The sequence below is a fragment of the Dermacentor variabilis genome, chromosome 6 (genome assembly GCF_050947875.1).
Source record: "Dermacentor variabilis isolate Ectoservices chromosome 6, ASM5094787v1, whole genome shotgun sequence".
NCBI lineage: Eukaryota > Metazoa > Arthropoda > Arachnida > Ixodida > Ixodidae > Dermacentor > Dermacentor variabilis.
This window is the reverse complement of record NC_134573.1, coordinates 119,914,589-119,939,190: the sequence shown is the minus strand read 5'-3', so window position 1 is coordinate 119,939,190 and position 24,602 is coordinate 119,914,589. Positions and strand designations below refer to the sequence as shown.

Here is a 24,602-nt window from a genome sequence, read left to right as displayed (position 1 = left end):
GAAGCCCGCGTCTCCTTGCAGGTGGTAAAAAAAGAAAGAGAAAACGCCTGCTTCTATTACTTAAATAATTGTCATAAAAAGCATGTTTGCTGGTATAAGCACAGAGACAAACGTGTAACGCCTCGTGGTAGGCTGGTGCGTTGACCGATGCTACATCGTTGATTTGCATATCACCTCGCGGTATTTGAAGACGACGCAGCAGTCTTGATGAAATCGGTGTCAATTTTCACAAAATCTGGTCGCCGTAATGTGCTTAGACCGTTTCCATACAGTTGCGCGTGATTTACGTCCGACACGAATGATTTAGGCAATCGCTTCCGATGTGATTTGCAAAAAGTACTGAAGGCATTGGAGACCTAATTGATTGCCATGAATGCGAAAAGCATATGGGAAGTGTGAAGAGGTGGGTAACGGAAAGGACGGACATACGGGGCATAGCAAACCCTTCTACAGCTTAAGCTGGATTTCTTGGCCCGTCAAGCTGATACTTGCGCAACAGCCTTTGCATGTGACGCATCCACCTTTCCTCCGAAAAAAACCGGTACCTGGGGCCGAATTCACAAAGCGTTTCGTTCGTAAGTGCTCTTTGCGATCGGCACGGCCGGCTTGGCTAACGATATGTCCGCCATCGTGATTGGCTGAACTTTCCTCTTACGAACAATTGTAGCGTAAGACATTTTTGTCAATACGGGCCCTGTGGGAGGAAGCTCATAGCGAGAGTCGTCTCAGTTTTCTTTTCTACCTCAATGCGAGCGCCAGCGTTCATATGCAGCGTGCGAGACCCGGCTTAACTCGTCATAACCTATACCCTCTCATGTCGCATCAATTCGATTCACTTTTCTAGGACATTACTCCCGTTCATATGGATACGATGCGCTAGGAATTTAGGGTGCCTCAATGCGCATCCCTCTCCCGAGAGAGGACGCACCGAGGCACCCGATGCGACGCGCCACTTGCCGCATTAATGTACGCGTTCTCAGCTGCTGTCGCCGTCGATGCCGCTAGACTATACGCCTCCAAAGCGTGATCTATTGCAGTTACTTATGGTACTCACTAGCACAATAAGCGTTGAGTATTTGTTGCAAACAAACTGGCGGCATCGCCACGTTAAATCTGACACCTGTTACGAACAACTTCCTGTCCGCACAAAATCAGCGACCGAATGAATCTTGGTTGAGTATAAAGGTGGCTGTAATATGGGTTAGGTGAAAAGAATGGGGAGAAAATTCGCCTCTCTGGCGCAAAGAAAATAACAAAATGCACCTGTCTTTTATCTTATTGCTACGTGGAGGGATATAACAGAGAATAAGAAAGAACACTGCAGGAAGTTAAAAACCAGGGCCGTATTAAAAAAGGAAGAAAAGGTATTACTTAGGCTAGAATTGTTCGTAAGAGCGAGTTCCACCCAATCCTGATTCTGGACATATATATTTAGCGAAGGCGACCGGACAATGGCAAAGAGAACTTACGAAAGAAATCTTTTGACAATTCCGCCCCCGAAGAGTATTCATATGCGTTTTTTTATTAATATTACGGTGGGATTAAAGCAGCTTGTCTCTATTTAAATAAGGAGGAATATGAATCAATTGCAGGGTCCATCATTTCGACAGCACTTCTCGAAGTGAACTGTTGATTTTGGTACCTTCAAACATGATCGATACCTACGATGTTGAGTGCAAAGAAATTTAGAAATGAAGCGTCTAGTAACAAATAAAGATTTAGAAAAAAATCATGAAAAAGAATAATAATTCATGTGGAGTTGTAAAAAAAGAAAACTAGAGAAGGAGTAATATTTAAAAGAGCGTGTCACATTAAGCAATTGAAGCAAAGGTGTCACCTCTAACAATCTAATCTTCTAGATAAGAAATAAACACAGAGAAATAGAAACAGAAGAAACCACAAGCGATGGTTACTCATGATTACAATCGTTATCGCCGCCAATGATTCGGACTTACGGCAAAACTATTAACAATCTTTAACGGCACGAGAAGGCTGCATTACTATATATTATCACCTGCGCTGAACGATACCGTTGATGCTTTGAAACCAAGGCTTAGGTCACGCGAATTCGAGTGTTAAGAATTCCATAGAAATCTATAAAAGAAGTTGCGGCGTTAGCCTTTGCCCACGAAGCTATTACTCCAATTCCCTCGTAGCGCAACAACGCCACGTTTCTTTTGGCGTTGACAATTTTTGACAATTTTTCGGTGCCGACCTTCATGTTGATGATGTTGATGACCAATGATTTAATATAAATAATGCTGCATGACAACATGAGCTTCCTTTTCTTTTCTTTTCTTTTATTTACGGAATTTATCCTTCATGCTTCTGGAAATGCAAACAGACAGGTGTGTGTCCATTCTGATTGCTGAAAGGCTTCAACTCGCCTCAGCAGTGTTCATCGTAAATGGAAAGTTCCGTAATAACATCTGCGTATTATCCGATGGTATGATTGATGATGAATAACAGCGGGAAAGTACGGATAAATGCGGTCTAACATGCTCACCAGATGAATACTTAGGGCAGAAAATTCCCCTACAAAATTTTGCAAGCGTAGACCGGGCCTGGCGTCGGCGCACATTCGAAACACTTAATTAGAATGCCCGCGGCCTCTTCTTCCTACTCCCTTCCCGATAAATAATAATCTCGTCTGGCATTCTCATCACTATGCTTGTTCTGTAACGGAATCATATTCTCTGACTATTTCTTGCTGACTCGACGCTGACTCCCTGAGGAGGAGGGTGCGCGTTGGAAGTTTCTCTGCGCAAAATTTACCGGCCGTTGAACGTTCTTTTGCTGTAATGTTTTAGAGGATCCATACTGGAACACCCCCACAGGAACGTATGAAATACGGCGTAGTAAACTTAGCTTGTGACTCCCCCGCCGTCTAAATTGGTAGCCCCCTCCCCCCCCCCCCATTACTGGTTTCCTTTTCTTTTCTTTTTTTACATTCGGTTAATTTCTCCATCTTTCTTTTTTTTTGTTCTTTATAACGCGCATATTACTTCAGTCTCTTTTGTAGGCTCAATCGTCCTCTTTTTTTCTGCTGTTCTTCGTTAATGCTGTCTGCGTCTGCTGTTCTTCGTTAATTAATGCATTCTGCCTTCGAACGCCGCCCTATTCTTAGCCAATCCCCCTTGGTGGGCACGTGCGCCACAGTATTGAGGTCATCATCATCGCCATCGTCCTCGAGGGCACGCATGCTTGAGCGCACGAGCATTAAGAAGAAGGCGACGCCATTGCCGAGCACCAGGTTCAACGCGCCTTTCTGCAGGGAGTCGAGCACCGCTGCCCCCGAAAATGCCCAAGACGCACCACAAAAGCAGGACGTGCCCACGCCGAAGGCCGTGGGTGGAGAGCTCTTACGTCGACACGACGGTGGCGCCCGAGACCGACCTCTACGACTTTGACCGCAGCTCGGCCTCTAGCCGCAGCCGCGGTGGGGACGCCGACGACGCCCTCTGCTCCCAGCTCACCACCATCGACACCCAGTTCACCACGGTGGCCACGATGGCCACCCATGATCCACCACGACGGCGCGTCATGGAGCTGGAGAGCCAGCTGGAAGAAGCCACCGATGTAAGGCTTTAAACGCGATTCCGGGAACGGGAATAACACATGTTGGCTATTATTCAGCTAATACTCCTTCCCGTCAGACGGGCATATTTTGTGTAAGTTCAAGCGAGTTCGCTTCACCGTTAGTGTCGTCCGCAGGTTGTCAGAGGGAAATCTTTAGTGACAATCGCTGTAGAGCGCACTCACACGCGAGTGCAGTGCTTCGATATTACATTCAAATTCAAATTACATCCATCCTTTGGAGATGATTAGCGACTTTAACGCGATTTTGCAATCTTATCATGAGGGCGTAATTGATGATACGTTTTATATGATGATTATTGTCACAAGCCGCACATGCCCAGTGACTCAAGTTGGCGTCAAAGAGGAGCAGCGTCGGCGGCGGCGTAACCGAGCGAACGAGCACAACAGCGAAAGACGAAAGAGCGAATGCGGAGCAGCAGGTGAAAGAGGCGAGCTGTGAACGGCGGAGACCAATGAGAGCGGCCCCTTCATTGACTTGTTCGCGAGAAACTGGTTTCGTGCGGACCCGCCCGACCGCTCGATGCATACTCGTATATCTGGTCACAGTTCGTTTCGTACTATCGTCAGTTCGCGTCAGCTCTAGCTGGCGCTTGTTTCGATTCTCATGGTTTGCGATTATTTTGTAATCTGATAGCATGCGCGACGCGAATTGCGTAGTACTTTCTGGAAGCCAAGTGGCACCAGCGATTACGCTGGAACCTTCGACGAGTCATCTACAAAAGCCGACGAGCTTGACCCGCAAATGAGATTTTCGACGATCGCCGACTTTGCTGCGTGTCTCAAATGCTTTGCCTCACTATAGCGCGAAATGAAAACACGTATAGAGCTGCGCTCAAATTTCGCATTAGGGAGTATCGCAATCGTCGGTGAATTTTTCTTTTCCTTTTTTTTTGTATATGGTGGTCGTCTGACACTTTATCGGAGCCGAGGCGTCGTTCTTCTCTGAACCTGCAAACGCGCAGCGCGTCGCTCGGCTGGTGAATGCACTGTGGTTTGTCTTCGTTCGTGACAATTGATCGTATTGATGTTATTTTGCAAATATTCCCGAAAATTACAAATTTATAGTAGGCGGTTAAGCTACCGATCGACACTGCCATCAATCCCAAATGAAACTTTGCTCCCATTTAGCAGCGCACCGCCAAATTTGCTCGCTGCGGCGAAGTATACACCCGCTCAAAGTGTCTAGCTGAGTTTTTAATCGGCATCACATCAACCATAGTTGTTGCATATATATACACAGATGACAGAGGCAACCTGTACTCGGTGACGACCTAAAAATTGGGTACACGCTCCCCCCCTTCCCCCCCCCCAAAAAAAAATAACGCAGTGCACCTGCCTACCGTGGCTCCTCCTCTCCTAAGCATAGTGCCCGAGAGAGGCGAGGAAACCGCTTGCCCCCGACTTCGTGTCGTCCGAAAGGGAGCCACGGCAGAAGGAGTCTGCTCACAGCTTAAGTGCTTTTTGCTAATGTAAATGCCAGGATTATTGAGAAACGAGAGCTCGGTGTTTTTAGCTGAAATATTATTTTTGGCTGAGAGCTAATCGCAATCTCCAACAAATCTTGCCAAGAAGTTCAGGATTCACTCATAAACGAGTGACACAAAGATAGACTCGTATGATGAAAGTGGCCGCCTTAATCGTGAGGGAAAACAAAACGCTTAACGGTATTGCAAAGAATACGAACGTGGAATAACACTGCATCCGACTTGCGCTTTCCCGGTCGTGTACAATCATCATCATCATCATCATCATCATCATCATCATCATCATCATCATCATCATCATCATCATCATCAGCCTAGTTACGCCCACTGCAGGGCAAAGGCCTCTCCCATACTTCTCCAACTACGCCGGTCATGTACTAATTGTGGCCATGTTGTCCCTGCAAACGTCTTAATTTCATCCGCCCACCTAACTTTCTGCCGCCCCCTGCTACGCTTCCCTTCCCTTGGAATCCAGTCCGTAACCCTTAATGACCATCGGTTATCTTCCCTCCTCATTACATGTCCTGCCCATGCCCATTTCTTTTTCTTGATTTCAACTAAGATGTCGTTTACCCGCGTTTGTTGCCTCACCCAATCTGCTCTTTTCTTATCCCTTAACGTTACACCAATCATTCTTCTTTCCATAGCTCGTTGCGTCGTCCTCAATTTCAGCAGAACCCTTTTCGTAAGCCTCCAGGTTTCTGCCCCATATGTGAGTACTGGTAAGATACAGCTGTTATATGGTTTTCTCTTGAGGGATAGTGGCAATCTGCTGTTCATGATTTGAAAATGCCTGCCAAACGCACCCCAGCCCATTCTTATTCTTCTGGTTATTTCAGTCTCATGATCCGGATCCGTGGTCACTACCTGCCCTAAGTAGATGTATACCCTTACCACTTCCAGTGCTTCGCTACCTATCGTAAACTGCTGTTCTCTTCCGAGACTGTTAAACAATACTTTAGTTTTCTGCAGATTAATTTTCAGACCCACCCTTCTGCTTTGCCTCTCCAGGTCAGTGAGTATGCATTGCAATTGGTCTCCTGAGTTACTAAGCAAGGCAATATCATCAGCGAATCGCAAGTTGCTAAGGTATTCTCCATCAACTTTTATCCCCAATTCTTCCCACTCCAGGCCTCTGAATACCTCCTGTAAACATGCTGTGAATAGCATTGGAGATATCGTATCTCCCTGTCTGACGCCTTTCTTTATAGGGATTTTGTTGCTTTCTTTGTGGAGGACTACGGTGGCTGTGGAGCTGCTGTAGATATCTTCCAGTATTTTTAAATATGGCTCATCTACACCCTGATTCCGTAATGCCTCCATGACTGCTGAGGTTTCGACTGAATCAAATGCTTTCTCGTAATCAATGAAAGCTATATATAAGGGTTGGTTATATTCTGCACATTTCTCTATCACTTGATTGACAGTGTGAATATGGTCGATTGTTGAGTAGCCTTTACGGAATCCTGCCTGATCCTTTGGTTGACAGAAGTCTAAAGTGTTCCTGATTCTATTTGCGATTACCTTAGTAAATACTTTGTAGGCAACGGACACTAAGCTGATCGGTCTATAATTTTTCAAGTCATTGGCGTCCCCTTTCTTATGGATTAGGATTATGTTAGCGTTCTTCCAAGATTCCGGTACGCTCGAGGTTATGAGGCATTGCGTATACAGGGCGGCCAGTTTCTCTAGAACAATCTGACCACCATCCTTCAACAAATCTGCTGTTATCTGATCCTCCCCAGCTGCCTTCCCCCTTTGCATAGCTCCTAAGGCTTTCTTTACTTCTTCTGGCGTTACCTGTAGGATTTCGAATTCCTCTAGGCTATTCTCTCTTCCACTATCGTCGTGGGTGCCACTATACTGTATAAATCTCTATAGAACTCCTCAGCCACTTGAACTATCTCATCCATATTAGTAACGATATTGCCGGCTTTGTCTCTTAACGCACACATCTGATTCTTGCCTATTCCTAGTTTCTTCACTGTTTTTAGGCTTCCTCCGTTCCTGAGAGCCTGTTCAATAATATCCATATTATAGTTTCTGATGTCCGCTGTCTTACGCTTGTTGATTAACTTAGAAAGTTCTGCCAGTTCTATTCTAGCTGTAGGGTTAGAGGCTTTCATACATTGGCGTTTCTTGATCAGATCTTTCGTCTCCTGCGATAGCTTACTGGTTTCCTGTCTAACGGAGTTACCACCGACTTCTATTGCGCACTCCTTAATGATGCCCATGAGATTGTCGTTCATTGCTGCAACACTAAGGTCCTCTTCCTGAGTTAAAGCCGAGTACCTGTTCTGTAGCTTGATCCGGAATTCCTCTAGTTTGCCTCTTACCGCTAACTCATTGATTGGCTTCTTGTGTACCAGTTTCTTCCGTTCCCTCCTCAAGTCTAGGCTAATTCGAGCTCTTACCATCCTATGGTCACTGCAGCGTACCATGCCGAGTACGTCTACATCTTGTATGATGCCAGGGTTCGCGCAGAGTATGAAGTCGATTTCATTTCTAGACTCACCATTCGGGCTCCTCCACGTCCACTTTCGACTAACCCGCTTGCGGAAAAAGGTGTTCATTATCCGCATATTATTCTGTTCTGCAAACTCTATTAATAATTCTCCTCTGCTATTCCTAGAGCCTATGCCATATTCCCCCATTGACTTGTCTCCAGCCTGCTTCTTGCCTACCCTGGCATTGAAGTCGCCCATCAGTATAGTGTATTTTGTTTTGACTTTACCCATCGCCGATTCCACGTCTTCATAAAAGCTTTCGACTTCCTGGTCATCATGACTGCATGTAGGGGCATAGACTTGTACCACCTTCAATTTGTACCTCTTATTAAGTTTCACAACAAGACCTGCCACCCTCTCGTTAATGCTATAGAATTCCTGTATGTTACCAGCTATTTCCTTATTAATCAGGAATCCGACACCTAGTTCTCGTCTCTCCGCTAAGCCCCGGTAACACAGTACATGCCTGCTTTTTAGCACTGTATATGCTTCCTTTGTCCTCCTAACCTCACTGAGCCCTATTATATCCCATTTACTACCCTCTAATTCCTCCAATAACACTGCTAGACTCGCCTCACTAGATAGCGTTCTAACGTTAAACGTTGCCAGGTTCAGATTCCAATGGCGGCCTGTCCGGAGCCAGGTATTCTTAGCACCCTCTGCAGCGTCACAGATCTGACCGCCGCCGTGGTCAGTTGCTTCGCGGCTGCTGGGGACTGAGGGCCGGGGTTTGATTGTTGTATTCATATAGGAGGTTGTGGCCAAGTACTGCACCAGGGTGGCCAATCCTGCTCTGGTGAGAGAGTGCGTTACCGGTTCTGGTCACCGGGATCAGGCCGCACTCCAGGCCTGTTGGTCGTGTACAATACGGGGTGATAACTTTTAAGTTTTATGGAACTTTTAAAAATTGTCTATGTCATTTGCATAATTATTGCCTTTGAGCTGGATTATTCAAAGAGGCGGACATCACGAGCACGAAAAATCAAAACAAATATTGAACGAATTAACAGAAATTGACAAATTAATTTCTTAATTAATGACCTTACGGCCCATACTGCAATTAACGAATTGTATCCGGTGAGTTTGTAAGACGTATCCACTTGAAGTGAATGTCCAGAAGGCCAATCGCAAAGATATTGCAGTCTAAAGCGCAAACTAGAAATATGGGCCGATTTCAAAGGTATAGTGCAGTCAAAAAAGCTAAGCAGTCGGACGCTTTTTCCCCTACCTTCACTTGAGAGGTGATACGAAAGTGTGTCCTGCGCAGTGAATCCGTCTCATTATCACCCCCAGCTGGCTCAGGAAGGAAGTGTTTAATTGATGTCAAATAGCTCAATTGCATGCCAACACATCTCATTATTTTTTCTCGCCTTCGTTCCTCCCGCAAAACAAATTTAAGGTTGTGTGGCTTTATATTGAGGCATTTTATAGCACAGCTGGAGCGGGCATTATTTCTGTTTTAACATTTTTACTTCGGCGTTAAACCCTAAATAAGAGCGCTCTCTGCCTTCTCACGTGACATCCCAGCTCAAATAGCCCACCTCTTGCGTTGTGTAAAACCAACGGCTCAATGACCTTGCGTTCCTACACGAAGTTCCCACAGAAGAGAATCGCGGAGACGTGTCGTTCGCCGCTAATGTTTTCTGTCGCATCTTTTGTGTTTTATATTTCCACGGTTTTTTATTGCGATGGCAGTTATATGGACACTCCAGGTGCATTTCTTCCGTCGCCGTCGCCGTGAGTTTCCGTATGAGTGAAAGCGAGTGAGAGTGAGCCGGTGAACGCGGTTCAATCTCGCGTGCGCGAGCGAGGAACGTGGCGAGGGAGGAGGGGCGTTCTTTTCCGGCGGCTGCTTGGGCTGCTACGGTGCCTCGATGTCCTCCTCGCCCGCCGCTCCGTACAGAGTGGAGGCGACCGCGGCGTATACGACGGCGCTGGCCATGCGAATCGCGGACGCTGTAGTAGACGCCTTTGGCGGACGCCGTAGGAACGCGTTGCCAGCGCTTGCGTGTCTTGAAGGCGATCTGCAACGTGCCCAAAATGCGCGCCCGCGCGGGCCTCATCTTCAAAGCGATGTGAGATGTTTGCAGAGTGCGCACAGTGTCGATAGCTTTCGTATGCGCAGTGCTTTCGACGTTTCGTTCGCGTTGAAGCGACAGATGCGCGGAAGTCAATTGGCTCGCGGCTGCTGCCGCGATTCCTAACTCCAGCGTTTTCACAGAGAGTTGCCACTCTCATGGGGCGAGATCTGTTCGTTTACCTGTGTGCACGTGACACCGTGCTGGCTAATTTAGTTAAAACACGTTGACGGGTTAGTTGGTTTGAATCCATGATAGAAAGAAGCAGACACACAAAGACCGAGCTGTCGCTGTGTGTAGGTTTCTTTCTACGTCCTCGTTGAGTCGCGCTTACACACTCTAATTGTTCCTTTAGTTGGTAAGCGAATGTTTCAAAGTTTTTTACGGCCGATAAAACTATATCCTTACTTCGTATCTACTCTACTAATTGGCTATCGCAATCGGTGCTTCGCCTTTCGGGCGGAACTGCGAATTTTTTCTAACGCTTCCCTCCCTGTACTTTCAGGCCACAAACGGCACGCGTGCATCGATCAGCATGAACTATAGCGTTCTTGACAGGAAGGTACCAGGCGCTTTCCGCGCTAATAAATGCGGGCAAGCTAGCTGACGATTGTTGGTTGGGGACAAGATAAGCCCCGAAAGGGCGTAAACGTTTTTTAGAGTGTACTGCAGTGGTGCCTTCATAGACCTACACATATATCCCCGCCACAATTTTCCCCTCTCACTGACAAGTTTTCCCTTGCTTGAATCTATGCTCCCATATCAGCGGGCTTTCGCAGAACTGATCTGCCATGTCTCACTGTATACCCGCTGCAGCAGCCGAGTGCGGCGCATGGCGGCGGCTACTCGGCGGGCCTGGCTAGCCTGGCTGCCGCACTGCGGAAGCCGCTGCAGTTCCGCTCGCGGTTCCACGACGTCGGCCCGACTATTCGGGCCTGGGGAGACCAGCTGATCTCGTTCGCGCGCCGCAACAACACCAACATGTTCACGACGTTCGTGGCCGTGTCGACGGTGTTCCTACTGTTACCCCTGTGCGTGCTCTACTACAAGGTCGGAACCATGGCCGCAGGTAAGAGCACTACGGAGTCCCATAACAGAGTTTCCTACAAGCGTTAACTATAAAGGGGATCCTGGCGCTAGTGTCTACGGGAGGCAAGTGTGACAGTTCATCCAGCGTGCGAATGATGCATAATAGGTGGATTTCTTTCTGCCACTGATATGTTTCTCCAGAATACTTTATGTAGGACTAGAAGAAAGCGAGGGGCCCGATATTTATTTGTGATGTGATGTCAGCAAACAAAGACACCGAGGACAACATAGGGGAAATTACTTGTGCTTAATAATTGTATTAAAGAAATGGTAAATTAATGGAAATGAAAGTGGATGAAAAAGCAACTGGCCGCAGCTGGGGCATGAACTCTCGTCTTCACATTACGCGTGTGATGTTTTTATCAATCCGGCAGTATTCATGCCTTCATATAGCATGTGTGGGTACATTGAACAGTTTTCACCCAAAAAAGATCACGCACATGTGATGCGCCGGCAGCAGAGAGGATGTTCCACATCCACCGCCAAGGCTTGTGAGTGGTGGCGCTGGCTAACACTCTCAGAGTTCTAGCAGTACATCATAAATACCACAGAAAGTGGACGGGAAAACGGCGCCGCGGTAACTCATTTGATAAGAGCATCGCACGTACGCGTAATGCGAAGACCTGGGTTCCTATCCCACCGGCGGCCAGTTGTTCTTTCATCCACTTTCATTTGCATTAATTTGTCATTTCTTTGATTCAATTATTAAGTACAAGCAATTTCCCCTATGCTGTCCTTGAGGACTTCGTTTGTTGACATCTTATGATATGTAGGACTAGCCATTCATGTCAATGTCTTTATTAAATGCCGTCGAACTGTACTAATGGGACTGGCCTTCGTAAAGCGCTTCCTAAACAGGTTTTCCCGACTCCCCCTCTCTTTCGCGGAGATAAAATAAAGGTTTCAATTGATTTGATTTAATTTGTTAATTTGCCCAAACTTGGACCTTAGCAGTGTCCGGTCTTTCCAAACTTATCCTCTTCGAGAAACTACTGCGCTGTGAAATCAACACTTCGCGCATTAATTACGCATGTGCGCAGGCCCTTATAGCCTTCATGCGCTTAGAGAAATATGATTTCATAACGTAATAAATAACGCTAAAGGAACAGCTGAAGCCCCAAGCACGAATATCGGACAAATCCGCGCTCTGACCATCATTCCCATAATATAAGAATGATCGTACGAGTTCTCTCTAGTAATTTTTTGTAAGCATAAGCACCCTGCGTGCTTGAATACAAGTGTCGTTGCGTCGGTATGAGTTTTAGAATGCTGACTAAACCGGGAAACTTTTATTAGTACTTTATTATTACGTACCCTTGCAACAAGATCGCTCTCTCCAACGCGTGCAGATTCACCGGTAAATCTTTCCTGATCACATGATGCTACAGAATCTTACTCATACACCTTAACAAAATTTAGGAGTTGATATCACCATTAGAAAAATTAGAGGGAAACTAAACGCGAATGTCAAAGTAATATACACCAATGAATTACGCTTTGGCACTATAGCAAAACGGCCACTCTTACTGAATTCGGCAAGCAAGGAACAATTAACTTAAAGCAACAACCATGAAAGTAATGCTTTGAAACAGTACTTTATCAGTCCGAAAAGACTTAGTGTTGTTTTTTAGTGTTACTTTAAGATATCGTGTGCGTGAGTGCGTGTACGTTTGTAGTTAAGCTCACTGTCGGCCGTTTATTTCTTTATATATAGTTTTGCTGATTTCCGTTTGTTTAACAATGCATGGCTATCAAGGCACTGAGGCTAAACGGGACGACACGAGTCACCTGACTAGGCCTTTATAGCACCATGTGCCGCTTGAATACAGACAGAGTAAAACCATCAGGATATTGACGAGAGGACAGCATTTTACAGGATAGCTTTCAGCAGAGAAACGAGACAATATCTATAAGATAGATATTGACGCACGAATACCATATACTATAAATGTGTGTTCAATAATAAGTTCTACAAAGAAACCACTAAAAGGTAGGCTAACTCATAGTGCAATAAAATTTCACCGACGATTACGATACTCCCTAATGCGAAATTTTAGCGCAGCTCTATACGTCTTTTCATTTCTCTATATGTTGGCTGGCGCGGACAATCTTTCTCGTGCGGCACGTTGCAAACTGAGCGAAGCCTGGCCCAACTGCCTCGCTATTCTGGAGATCGCGAGAACCAACGCGTGAGTGACCTGTAGGCGCGATTCATAGCAGCCAACGTACGCGCGCTACTTTGGCGCCATCTCGTAGCCATCGTCACCACACTTCGCTTTTCTTCTCATGTTTCCGCTACACTCTCATCCGCGTTCCTCCTCGCGTCTTTCATCCACTGCTGCGCTCCGCGTTCGCTTTTTCATATTTCGCTGTGCACGTTCACTCAGTTACGCCAACGCCGACGCTCGCCGCAGGAACGGGCGCCAGCTGCGCTCTAAAAACAAAGTGACCATTAACAATAAGGGTATAGGATGCATTGCAATGCCATTTCCACAATAAATACTACATAGGTAAATACATACAAGCGCTGCAGGGACAGTAAAACAGTTCTTCCTAAAAACAAAACATTAATGCTAGCTTTTATCACAAGTAACAGCAACGACAAATGTTTAATAAATAGCAGAACTCGTGGAAAGAAAAACGATTTCCGAGCGCTTTCTAAAAACAGTAAGTGAAGATGGATTTCTATATAGAAAGGCCACGCGGTCGCCCATTCGTGAATGTGCGCCGTTTCGTGGCAGGCATGCATCGGAAGGGAATATTTTTCCGCGACGACGGCCACGGCTTCGCTGTCCAGCTGGGCTTCGACGCGGCCACCTGCAAGGACTTCCACCCGCTGGTGGACAGCAGCCCCGTGCACGCCGTGACACACGTCGTCGAGACGGAGGACTTCGTGCCCTACCGCACTAAGGTCGTGAGCACGAACCCCATCTTCTGCGTGTACCAACACGACGTGTTCCTGCGCTTTCCCAACCTGCACTACCGCGTCGTGGACGTGCCGGGCGCCTTCTGCACCCACCTCATCTACCACGCGGCCGGGGTCACGGCCGATGGCTCCATCTACAGCAAGGACCCCACGTTCGACGAGACCTACCAGGCAGGGGGCGTTATAGGCTATAGTCTTACTGTTGCTAAGATGTAGTCTAGCATAAACTATCTGTGGAAGATCGTCAAATTCACTTCCAGGTAGACCTGCCGAGATGCCGTTGAGGTGGGATAGTTGTCTAGTTCTATTAAGTGTTACTATTAGGTGTACGAGCCGTTGTGACGTATACATCACAGCGCCCGTGCACCTTACAGTAGCATTTATGTCTATGTCGGAGTGCACTCGGCAGGCGGTATTCAGCCTCGCCATACGATGAGAAGAGACACGCGCTGATGCGTTCATTTTACCGCCACCTATGGTTATGTGCCCTGAGTTTGCGCAGCCCGTGTCTCGCGAAGCATTGTGCGCGATGGAAAGTGTTGTCACAGCAAAAGGGAGTTCCAAGGCGGTTTTCGTGCCGCCGCATGCCCGATGTAAAATCGAAGCCAGAGAACAGGCCGGCAACGCATCCACGAATCGGTGTTATGACAGCTGGCCGTCGGAACACATCGGTTGACCTGGCGCATACGCCGCATATAGCGGCTAGTGTCGATGTAGTAAAAGCACGGACACATTCGAATAATCTGAAAGGACACAGGTATAACGAAGGAAATGAACCGAATAGAGCGAACCAGCTACTAAGAATGGGGTAGTTTCCAGATAGTGGCAAACAAGACCTCTATAGAACCTCCCGAACGGTGTGAGCACTCTGCATAATACAGCTTCGCTGTCTTCGATGCGCGAGTTGCTCGGGTCTGCGTAACGTAAGCGTTAACGTAAGGGTTAACGTAAGGTAAATTTTAAACGTAAGTGGTTAACGTAAAGTAACAAAATACCTCATGGTGGCAATACTTCCGCTTTTAGCCACGTTTTCGAAGCTGCAGGCAGAGGACAGCAAAATGACCACCGTTAGCCAATGCCACCGCTAGGTCCATGGAGCAGCCATTGCGTCATCGCAGCGACATAGCAGTTCTCAAGATGACTGCACTTAGGGCGTACTTGGTCGGAGGTTGAAGTGAGGAGTGCGGTGTGATGAGGTTTCTGCACATGGAGCAGAGCTCACCAGGAAAAATTTATCTTCGGCTCATCGAACCGTGCAGACGCAGCCAATGGGAAAAGCAACTGGATGGTCGGGATTCACTTATTATGGGTGTCGAGACGCGGCTTCAGAAAGTTGATTGTTTGCTCTATTCCGGCATAGTTGCTTTCGTGCACATACTGAATAAATGCCTGAACACTCCAAGTGACTACGTGAAAATGCTAGAGACATTGGTATACCAATGTCTCACCAGACATATGGTTTATCAGAGTTATCGGCACACCTATTCTGTCGCTGAATGGTCTTGTTACCGTACTTTTCGAACCACTCTCGCATGATTGTGGGTGTTGGAAATTGGTGTTTGAAATGGAGGTGAAATTTGCGAATGCACACGCTATTTTATTCATGCAATTTTTTATAGCTTCGCTATAACTTCTTAGCGCGCGGTTTCCTGCGTTCTCTTGTGATTGGACTATTAAATAACCTTCGGGTATTGGTCCGACAAATGTTTACACTTCCTCCAACGTTTACTGTGAATATAAAAAATGAACGATCAATGAATCGATTCGAAAACAAATACCGAAAAGTATATGGGTTTCGAATATCAAATCTACAGTACCGCGCACTTTCGCCCTTGTCGACAGCAGTTCCGTTTTCACGGCACAGGGCTTCCGGCAGGCCTCCGAGCTGAAGGGCGTCTACCCGCACCTGAAGGTGCTGCTGTCGTTGGGCGGCGGGCCGGACGAGCGGGACACCTTCCAGTTTTCCAGCATGGCCGGCCAGCTGAACCGGACGCGCGCGTTTGCCGACAAGGCGTTCTGGTGGCTCGTCAACCGGGGCTTCGACGGCCTCCACCTGGACTGGCGTCAGCCCGGCGGTCACTGCGGCTCTCGCGACGACAAGCAGAACTTTCTCGTGCTGGTCGAGACGCTGCGCGAGCGCTTCGGGCTGCGCTACATCATCACCGTCGGCGTGCCTTACCAGGCACGGGCGCTTCATCTCTTTGCAAGGAAAAACGCCCACACAGTATAAAGCGCTACACCCTTAAGTGTGCTGGTGTGTCCCACGGCTAACGTCCTTACCCTTATTGTTACAAAAAAAAAAGAAAAAAGAACCCCGACAGAGAGCTCAAACTACATCCTCTGATGGGAGAAACAGTGCTTGAAAACTGTGCCTTAATTCTGACCATTTGATGCGGACCGAAATATCCGACACCAGAGTATAACAGCGACAGAGCTCTGCGAAATTTTATTCCATGCAGTTGTTGTATCGTATACCGCAGGCCACCATCATGTTTACTTGGGAACGGTTCTTTGTGTTCCAGAAGGGCCCGCTCTGCACATGCTCCGCCCAGCCAGGTGTCGCCTAGCAACGGAGGCGCGTCTCTTCTGTATACATCTGTGTATTATTTTCCCCATTTGCTCCCACGGTACACGTTCTTTTATCGTATGCTTCATCACAAGGCTTTGCACGGAGAGTCCCTGCTAAGGCGAGCGGAGCGCCGCGCCGCGCAGAGAGTAGAGAGGGACGGGATGCAGTTAGGTATAGATGTCGGCTTGGCGGCCGCATACCAACGAATGCCATATTTTCTCTTTATTGTGGCATGCCCATTTGGAGGTCGTGTCCATGGCTGGGCACTGAGTACAAGGAGCGGGCACTTTTTATACGCACTGCAAATATCTCTTGCCACCGCTTGCCACAAAAGGTCGCCAAAAAGGATAACATTATTTTTTCCCCATGAACGATTTGATCTCACCATTCGAGACTGGCCGTGTTAGCCATGGGACCTTATGGGTACAAAATCTGTTACTGTGTGCACATGCATTTCGATTACAAAACTCCGTTTTTTTTAACGTCTCGCCGGAGTCGAAATTACGGAAATAAGACCAACATTCTCTGGGCTAGTAGGTGGCAGCCATATATTGCCGGGGACTGCAAGAACGTAGAATGAACGGCCACGATGGCGATCAGCCCGTCCTTCTCGTACATGTTTGCCGCCAGTGCTCGCAATGCCGTGGGTTTGCCGCCATCTGCCCCGCCATCCAACCAGCAGTCCCTGCGCGGCGGGCGCCGACAAATGCTGACTGGGTCGAGGTTCAAGTGCGCTTGCTGCAATCGCGGGTGCGGGCGTGAAAAGATTCCAGTCTGAAAGAGCAGTTCACTGGGCACCATCCTTCCTCCATGGTTGGCGTAGTGACTAGGTTGCTTGGATTGTCCTGCAGTTCGATTACCTTTTGCGCGTCATGCACCTGAGACCCTAATTGTGAGAGTTTTTGGGCAGGAGGACTACCGCCACCGCGGATATCACCTGCCAGGAATAGCGGACCAGGCGGACTTCCTGCTGGCCACCACGCACGGCTTCCACGACGCCAGCGAGAAATATGCGCAGTGCCCCAGCCCGTACACCGCACCCTCTGCCAATTCCACGGCCGGCCGCTCCAAGAACAAAGCGCCCAGGTATCGCATAAACGCCGCTTGCTCTCGTGCATAATGCGCTGTTTTCAGTTCAAAGACGCGATACTAACGCTACAGCGTTAAGAGCCCCGTGCAGCAGGAAATCCGGCGTCCCGCGTCGGTCGTCGCTTCGGCAAAAAGCAGTTCGAACCAAATTCCGAACCACGCATACCCAACCACTCTTATACCAACAAGGTTGCTCAGACTTTGTCTTTCATTCTTTACGAAGTGATTACTCGGGATTTTGAGAACGGCAGCCCACAAACAAATGTAATGAAGAAAAAACACCGACAGCGCATATCTTCGATGTTATCTCCTCTCAGGCTGAAATATTAAAAGTGCTAAACAATAACAGGAGATCGACCCACGCAAGAGGCCGAGTTTCTACCAGAAAGCTTGCCCTTCGTGCGTAGCGTTCGCCGTCAGTGCTTCCCAGTAAATGTTGCGAATACATAAGCTGCAGTTGCCGGAATGCATGAAAAGCAATCAGCGGTCTTTGAATGTTATCGCGTTCTACTCTTAAAGGCGAAGCTTAAGCGTCCTCCAAATTTTTGGTACATTTCTGTTATGGGCTGGCAATAACGCGATAACGTTTTTTAGGACACCGCTGCAAGATGACTCTGGGCGCGCTTTACCTGGCATCGATAATGGGTCACTGCTGCTGCGGGCCAACGAAATCGCGGTTGAGGCACGTAGAAATGCGCAGAACTGAAGTGTGAATGCGAGCCACCCAGGGAGGGTCAGTGCAGTGATCACAGTAGTGAGGGCCTGGCGCCCAACTTTTCGCAATGATAGCAGCGTCATAAAAAATTCTGTCGAGCCATCTGCCGATGGTTTAATTGCGCGTCGAAGCGGAATCTAGTTGAAATAGTATATCACTTAGTGGAGCGTTTTTACTCCCTCTAAAGAGTAACATCACCAATACTATGATCGCGGCCGCGAAGGGAGGCTTGGTAAGCTCGAAAAGAGGCAAACATGACATAACGGGTGGCGCGATGTACCCGCACCAGTTCCCCGTGACGTGATGAATGAAATCGGCCTATATTATGATCACTACAGGACGAAGGCCCCGCGCCTTTCATCAATCTACAATTTTTGCTATCTTTAATCATATTCCCGCAAGCATTACATTGTGTTAGAACGCTACACATATCCTCTCCTGCGCTCGACTGCATTTTCTTTGCCTTGGCACCATTCTGTGCAATGCCGCAGTAGGAATGGCCTGAACAGTGCAACCAACCGGATATAGCTTGTGATGCGACTACTACTAAGGTTGGCCTTGTTCCAGAGAGACCAGAGCGCAGAATAATGGGATACGACGGTTGAAAAAAGCAATAGGTTGCTTTTCATCCGCATGCACGACCGACATCGCCTGTTCATGCCGTTCAAGACTTCTCTCAGTCACAATCATTGATTCAGGTGCGGCGACGATAGGCTCTAGTTCCAATGGTATTTCAGTGCCCCCGGCGAAATTATAGGAATAATGTCACCAGTCGACTTTTTCACTTCAGTAAATATAGACATTTCATCATACCGCTACCAAGTGCTTTGTCCGCTACCATTACGACAACGTGCCAGCCTTCGCACGCGTGCTAGCTGATACGCACCTGGCAGGTGACCGTGACAGTATAGCGGTAACGGTCCATGATGGCAGCATGCTTAACTCTATAGACAATGAGGAGGGTGAATGGGGGAACCCATTGACGCTGTTGCTCCTTATACCCCACCTTGGTCGCTACATCATAGAGGAAAGGAGAAAGGCTACATGAGGGAGCGTGACGTCAGGCAGCCAGCTTCGGCATGGCAATTTCCTCCGACGACGCTCTTCCCTCCCTTCGGGGCCTATATACCTATCTGCAAGTTGACTCTTGAGAAACAGACCCTCCATGGTTGCCAAAATTCTCGTCATTGTTCGGTTTATATATTTAAGTGACGCCCTCGTCGCGATCGCCACGCGCACTTATCAATCAATGAGTGCCAATTTCCCACTAGCCTCATTGCCTTTATATTTTTATAGCACTGCAAGCTTCAAAATTGTCACGTGACGCTCACCAAAGTCTTTCCTTCCTGCATGAATGCTACTCTTCACTGATATATTCCGCCAGGTTGCCGTTTTGAGCAGAAAGGCCGCCAGAGGCGCAATCAGAGAGGTAACGGAGCACGGTGGCGCTATGTTATACTTTCTTGACTTTAAGGGGCAAATCCACTGACGCAGTTCTTCCTAATATATCCCATTTGGGCCACTCAAGTCGGAGACCGGGTGCTCTTCCGCCCACTGTGAAATTCCGCCATGTTGCCGCAAGCAATGCGGGCCAACAAGAACTGACCACATCGCGAATTTGACAGCACGACTGAATTCTACAGAATTTATAGACCCGCTCCAGGCTATCACGCCATACAGATGGCTGCCTACCGAGAACCTGCCGATTCTGGCAGGCGCGTGTGATTTGATTGGCGCGCTGAGCGTTTTATCGCCACTCATGGAGAACAAGCTAAGCCGCAGATTACGGCGAATACGAAATTGAAGTGAACGCGACGGGAACTCGCAAAAGGCGATTCGATTTTTAATCATTGTTCCTTCCACGCATCGGCGCGCTATCGACGTCACAGGTTTCTTGTTCACAGATGTGAAGCCTGTCTGTATATGTAGAGCAGCATCCCCCCCAAATCTAACCTAGCTAAGATATTCACGAACTGCCCGCACACAGGAACGGCCCTACCATGCGCGACGTGATGCGCATGCTCAAGCACGAGGTGCCTCGCGAGCACCGGCAGCGGCTGTGCTTCAGCGTGTCGCTCATGGGCCACCGATGGACGCTGCGCTCGTCGGGCGCCTTCCACGCGGGCAGCGCGGCCAGGCGGGCGGGTCCGGCCACGGGGGACAGCCAGGCCCGTGGCGTGCTCGAGTACCCGCTCGTGTGCCAGTACCTGCTGCGCGACAGCGTCGACCCGGACGGCATGTGCAGCTACGCGGTGCACTTCCGCGACTGGGTCGCCTACGAGGGCGTGCAGTCGCTGCCGATCAAGCTGTCGCGCATGCGCCGGGACATGGGCACGCCGGGCCTCTGCGTCGCCGTCTGGGACCTGGCCTTCGACGACTTTCGGGGCGACTGCGGCGAATCGCGGTCGCCCCTGCTCCGGGCCATACACCGGGCGCTCAGCTCGAAAAAGGTCTGGATCATACCGAAGCGGGCGGGCGGGAGGAGACGACCGCAGCCTCGCACCGACGACTACGGGAATCGCATTTCGAAGTGACGTCTCGGCTCGCCCTCGTATACTGGCGAGCAAATTCACCTTTGCGCACCAACTTCAAGGACTGGACAGCACACGCAGTTGTAGTCGCTAATGAAGTCATGCCTCCAGAGGTATGGAACTACACTTACCCAGTACCAAATATTTTTATTCAGCGTCCCAACGCTGCACATGGACCTGTGATGACGGCAGTAATAAAACGATGTCGATATGAATGTTTTTGCATTCTCCTCAAAGCGGTACCATTACAGAGGGATTTAAACTAGCAGCAGCACTACAAGAGGCCTATAAGGAACTTATCAGATCACATCGCATTATTGAACCACTAGAAATTCATCACGACCCAAAGAGCAAGCACTGTGTTTTTTCGCACACCATCACCGCTCAATGCGAGCGCTTTGGTCGCCGATCGAACCCACGGGGGGAATCGACTGGCGCTAGTTATCTCGTGCAGGGCCACGTCTTAGAGATCAACATGGGCGCTCGGACCTTTTTCTTTCTTTTTGCCAATCACAGTTGTGCCCATAACCATATGCAGCGTGCGTAGAAAACGCTAATTAGCAGTATTTCGTGCAGCTGGGGATAGCCGCGTAGCCAGATCCTTCTCTTCTTATTTTTAGGGGGGGGGGGGAGGGGGGAAGAAGGTGTGAGGGGTCGCGTACTTGACCGGGGACGGGGTCAGGGAGGCCACATACTGAAATTTCAGTGCGGACAGGTGGCACTTGTCAGGCGTGATGACCAGAGAGATTAGGCGCATGCCACGGTGCACGAAAAGATCTCGGAGGCAACGTCATAACCACTAACCACCAGGCGCACGCTTCGTCCGCTTATGCGCTACTTCAAGGCTGCTAATAAGAAAATTTGGCAATTTCCAGCCCTGCAGCTTCGCCAAGAATGCTTCAGTGGTATATGCTACATGCTTATTACCAATTTAGCCAAAGTGAAATTTCGTTGCAGTTGGCCTGTCCCACAGACCCCAAACACCATCCCACAATAAAAATTCCTTTATTTCTAGCCATTAGGTGCACTGTTGAAGCGTAAGTATACTCTATAAAATAATTAGCAATTACTTTTCTGAACTGTCGCTAATAAAACTTCACTACAGCATACCAAGAACGCCACCGTAGTACCACGTTTCTATTTGTATTTTGAAGAGTTGTACATCAAAATTACACGTTGAACTTTGTGGGGTTAAAGGCGCATCTGCAAATATGCAAGTTGGAAATCAAGATTTAGGTAAATACAGATTGAACTTTTGAAATTATCCAACATTTACTTCGAAAATAATTTACAACAACATGCATTTCAATTCTGAAGGGGTGAGAACAATGAGCGAGGACTGCTCCGAATTATGCAGCGCGAGAGCTGCCACATAGACGCGCGATTTCGAGCCAATGCAGGGTGCAATGATTTCTCCGCTCAATAATTTTTAATAACTCAATAAGAATTCTCAGCTAAATTGTATGCAGCCTATAAACATTCTTTTTTTTTTTGTATATACGCATTTCTCTTATTCGATTCCGAAACTTCACTATTTCAAACGCTCTGGTCTCAAGATTCCTTATCTGGTGCCACTGACATTCTCCGGGTACCAGCAGGACAAAAAAAAAAGAAAAAGATTGTCGACATTCCGTAGCAGTAAAGTATACACCCCATGCAAGCAATCTTGCGCGCAACGGCGACAAACCACATGATGGCTGTTGCTTTCGCTCATTACCTACAAGTCGAACCCAACGCGAGAGACATTCAGCGACGTATCGCCGTGTTGCCGTTACGACAGCAGCAAATAAGTGCCGAAACCGGCGTGGCGCCTGCTTTATTAATTTAATTTTATGTTTTTTACTATAAAGAGCAGCAGCATTTCTGAAGGCCTTTCTGTAGGTTTTATCCTTGCACGTACCAAAATTTGGTCGCTTGCTCGTTCCGTGCGACGACAATCATAGTACTTGACTGATGTACATCCAGTTCCGGCTTCGCGCTATTGGCTAGTCGCTCAAGCTCTTTGGGGCGGCGAATTCTCGATTTCCAGAACCGAGCGATCTGTTAGCGCGACGGCACATTTCGTCGCTCGAAAGCCGCCGCTCCTCGCTGTCGCGCAAGAAAGCGCACTCGTGGGGTTTGGGCTTAAGGCTGGATATGACCACTGATCTGTACTTTAGGGGGAACATAATTGAGATCAGTGGGTATGACATTTCTGGTGAAGAGTTACGAGTGCTGCGTACACGTTTTTCTAGCCCTGGACTGAGGACCTCCAAGGACTCCATCAGTGAATGTCAATAAAGTGCGTCCTTTCCGGGTACGTTGGCATGCAGCATCCGCAATGATCACATGGACAAAGCCAGCCAATGTAGCAAGACGTATCCAGCTCTTTGGTACCCGAACTGGTCCGTACATGAAGTATCAGAGTTAATTATTTACAGCATTCCGACACTTAACTATCGGACGTCATTTATTGCATCTACATCTGCCACGTCAGTACTCCTTCAAGAGGTACCCAGTGGTAAAAATTGCTCGAACATGATAGTCAAATAATAGCTACACTAATCAAACATGACAATGTTTATTTACAAAGGTCAAGCGCTCATTCAATGTTTAGTGAGATGAAGCCAAAGCAGCAAGGCGCTCCTCCAAGAGACGTGGGTCTGCCTTGTGCTTCATGAGGAATTTCCCATCGAGGTGGAAGACTGGGATGTCGTGACGATAGCACCGTTGCCAAGCTTCATTTCCCGGTTTCTCTATGTCAACTTCAACCAGATGGACTCTGGGCAGTAGCTCCCTGAGCTGGTCCTTTGCGACGTCACACAGGGGACATGGGTGCTTAGTGTATAGCGTAAGAACAGGAAGACTGTGTTTGCTTTCACTAGGATGCCTGTGCAGAAAGGGGGGAGCCAGTATGTTGGCATATTTCTCCTCTAATGCAAAACTTCATGTCAATGACATTTAGCTAAAGGCAGCTTTCTAAGCAGTCAAACCCAATGAAAATATTTTCAAGCACTTGACAAGATTTAAGGGCTTTGAATGTTTCTCAAGAATTGCTATGAACCATATAGAATGCAAAGATGTTGATTGCTGAATTATTAGAGTTGAATTGCAATACTAGTAAAATACAAGTTTTGGATATCAAGTTTGCATTGTGGAATCAAGCACTTGATAAGATTTAAAGGTTTTTGGGATGCCTTTCAACGACTGCTATGAAGCCCATTCTTCATTAATTCAAATAACTTTATTGAGTGCCCTGCGCTTCGGCTTTTCCCTTTTCTTTGGCAACACTGAAGAAAAACTATTGAAGCTACAGAAAATTCAATTGGCATAATGGAATGGGCAGAAAGAGCCTTACAAGCACAAAATTTCATTGCACAACACTTAGCAAAAAAAGGGGTCTCAGACTAATATCTCCGCCTAGCACACATCTGCCCTGTGTTTCATGTGAATAGGACATGCTGTCTGTAATGCCCAACTGCAGGGAAGACCCATTGCAACTGTCGTGTGAAAATTAACTTTGCAGACAAGTTACCATGCCACCTATCTGCAGCGTTTTGACACCATATTAGATTGTGACATCATGTGATCAGAACATCAAACTGCAGCATGGCAAGCCTTGGCACAGAGATGCTGCACCAAACCTGTTTCAGATTGCCTGACTTAATGGAGTACTGGCACAAATATTCTTTTTTTTTTTTTTTTTTTGCTTTATGAAACTCAACTTCGTGCTACAATGAGGCAGCAATTCACAAAATCTGCAATGAATATTGACATCGCTGCTTAATGGGGCCTTTAATTATTCATATACCGAGTGCATTAGATATTTCAGAATGTAGCTTTGGATTACCATGAACATTACCATTCTACCAGCACAGAATTAACTTTTGTCTTCAGCAAACCCTGTATCACCTATCCAGAACTTTGATTCCAGGGTAGCAGTTTACATTTGAAACAGGATACGAAACCACATGCAGTCCTAGTTACTCAATGTGACAGTCACACCAAACTGAATGTCACTACCTTCTTGAATTG

At 47.7% G+C, this 24,602-nt stretch overlaps 1 protein-coding gene across 2 annotated transcripts in view; it reads left to right on the top strand.

The window, feature by feature from the left end:
* LOC142585124 (chitotriosidase-1-like) overlaps positions 1–21,172 on the top strand; it is a 139,737-nt gene extending 118,565 nt beyond the window's left edge. Inside the window, exons 2-7 of one of the 2 annotated variants that reach the window (XM_075695642.1) lie at positions 3,275–3,579; positions 10,486–10,738; positions 13,500–13,855; positions 15,549–15,866; positions 17,164–17,339; positions 20,045–21,172. In XM_075695642.1, the coding sequence (XP_075551757.1) occupies positions 3,301–3,579; positions 10,486–10,738; positions 13,500–13,855; positions 15,549–15,866; positions 17,164–17,339; positions 20,045–20,591 (1,929 nt within the window). In that variant the 5' untranslated portion in view covers positions 3,275–3,300 and the 3' untranslated portion in view covers positions 20,592–21,172. Of the gene's footprint in view, positions 1–3,206; positions 3,580–10,485; positions 10,739–13,499; positions 13,856–15,548; positions 15,867–17,163; positions 17,340–20,044 lie in introns of those variants that run through there. The other variant, XM_075695643.1, reaches the window with a different exon arrangement.
* The last annotated feature ends 3,430 nt before the right edge of the window (positions 21,173–24,602 follow it).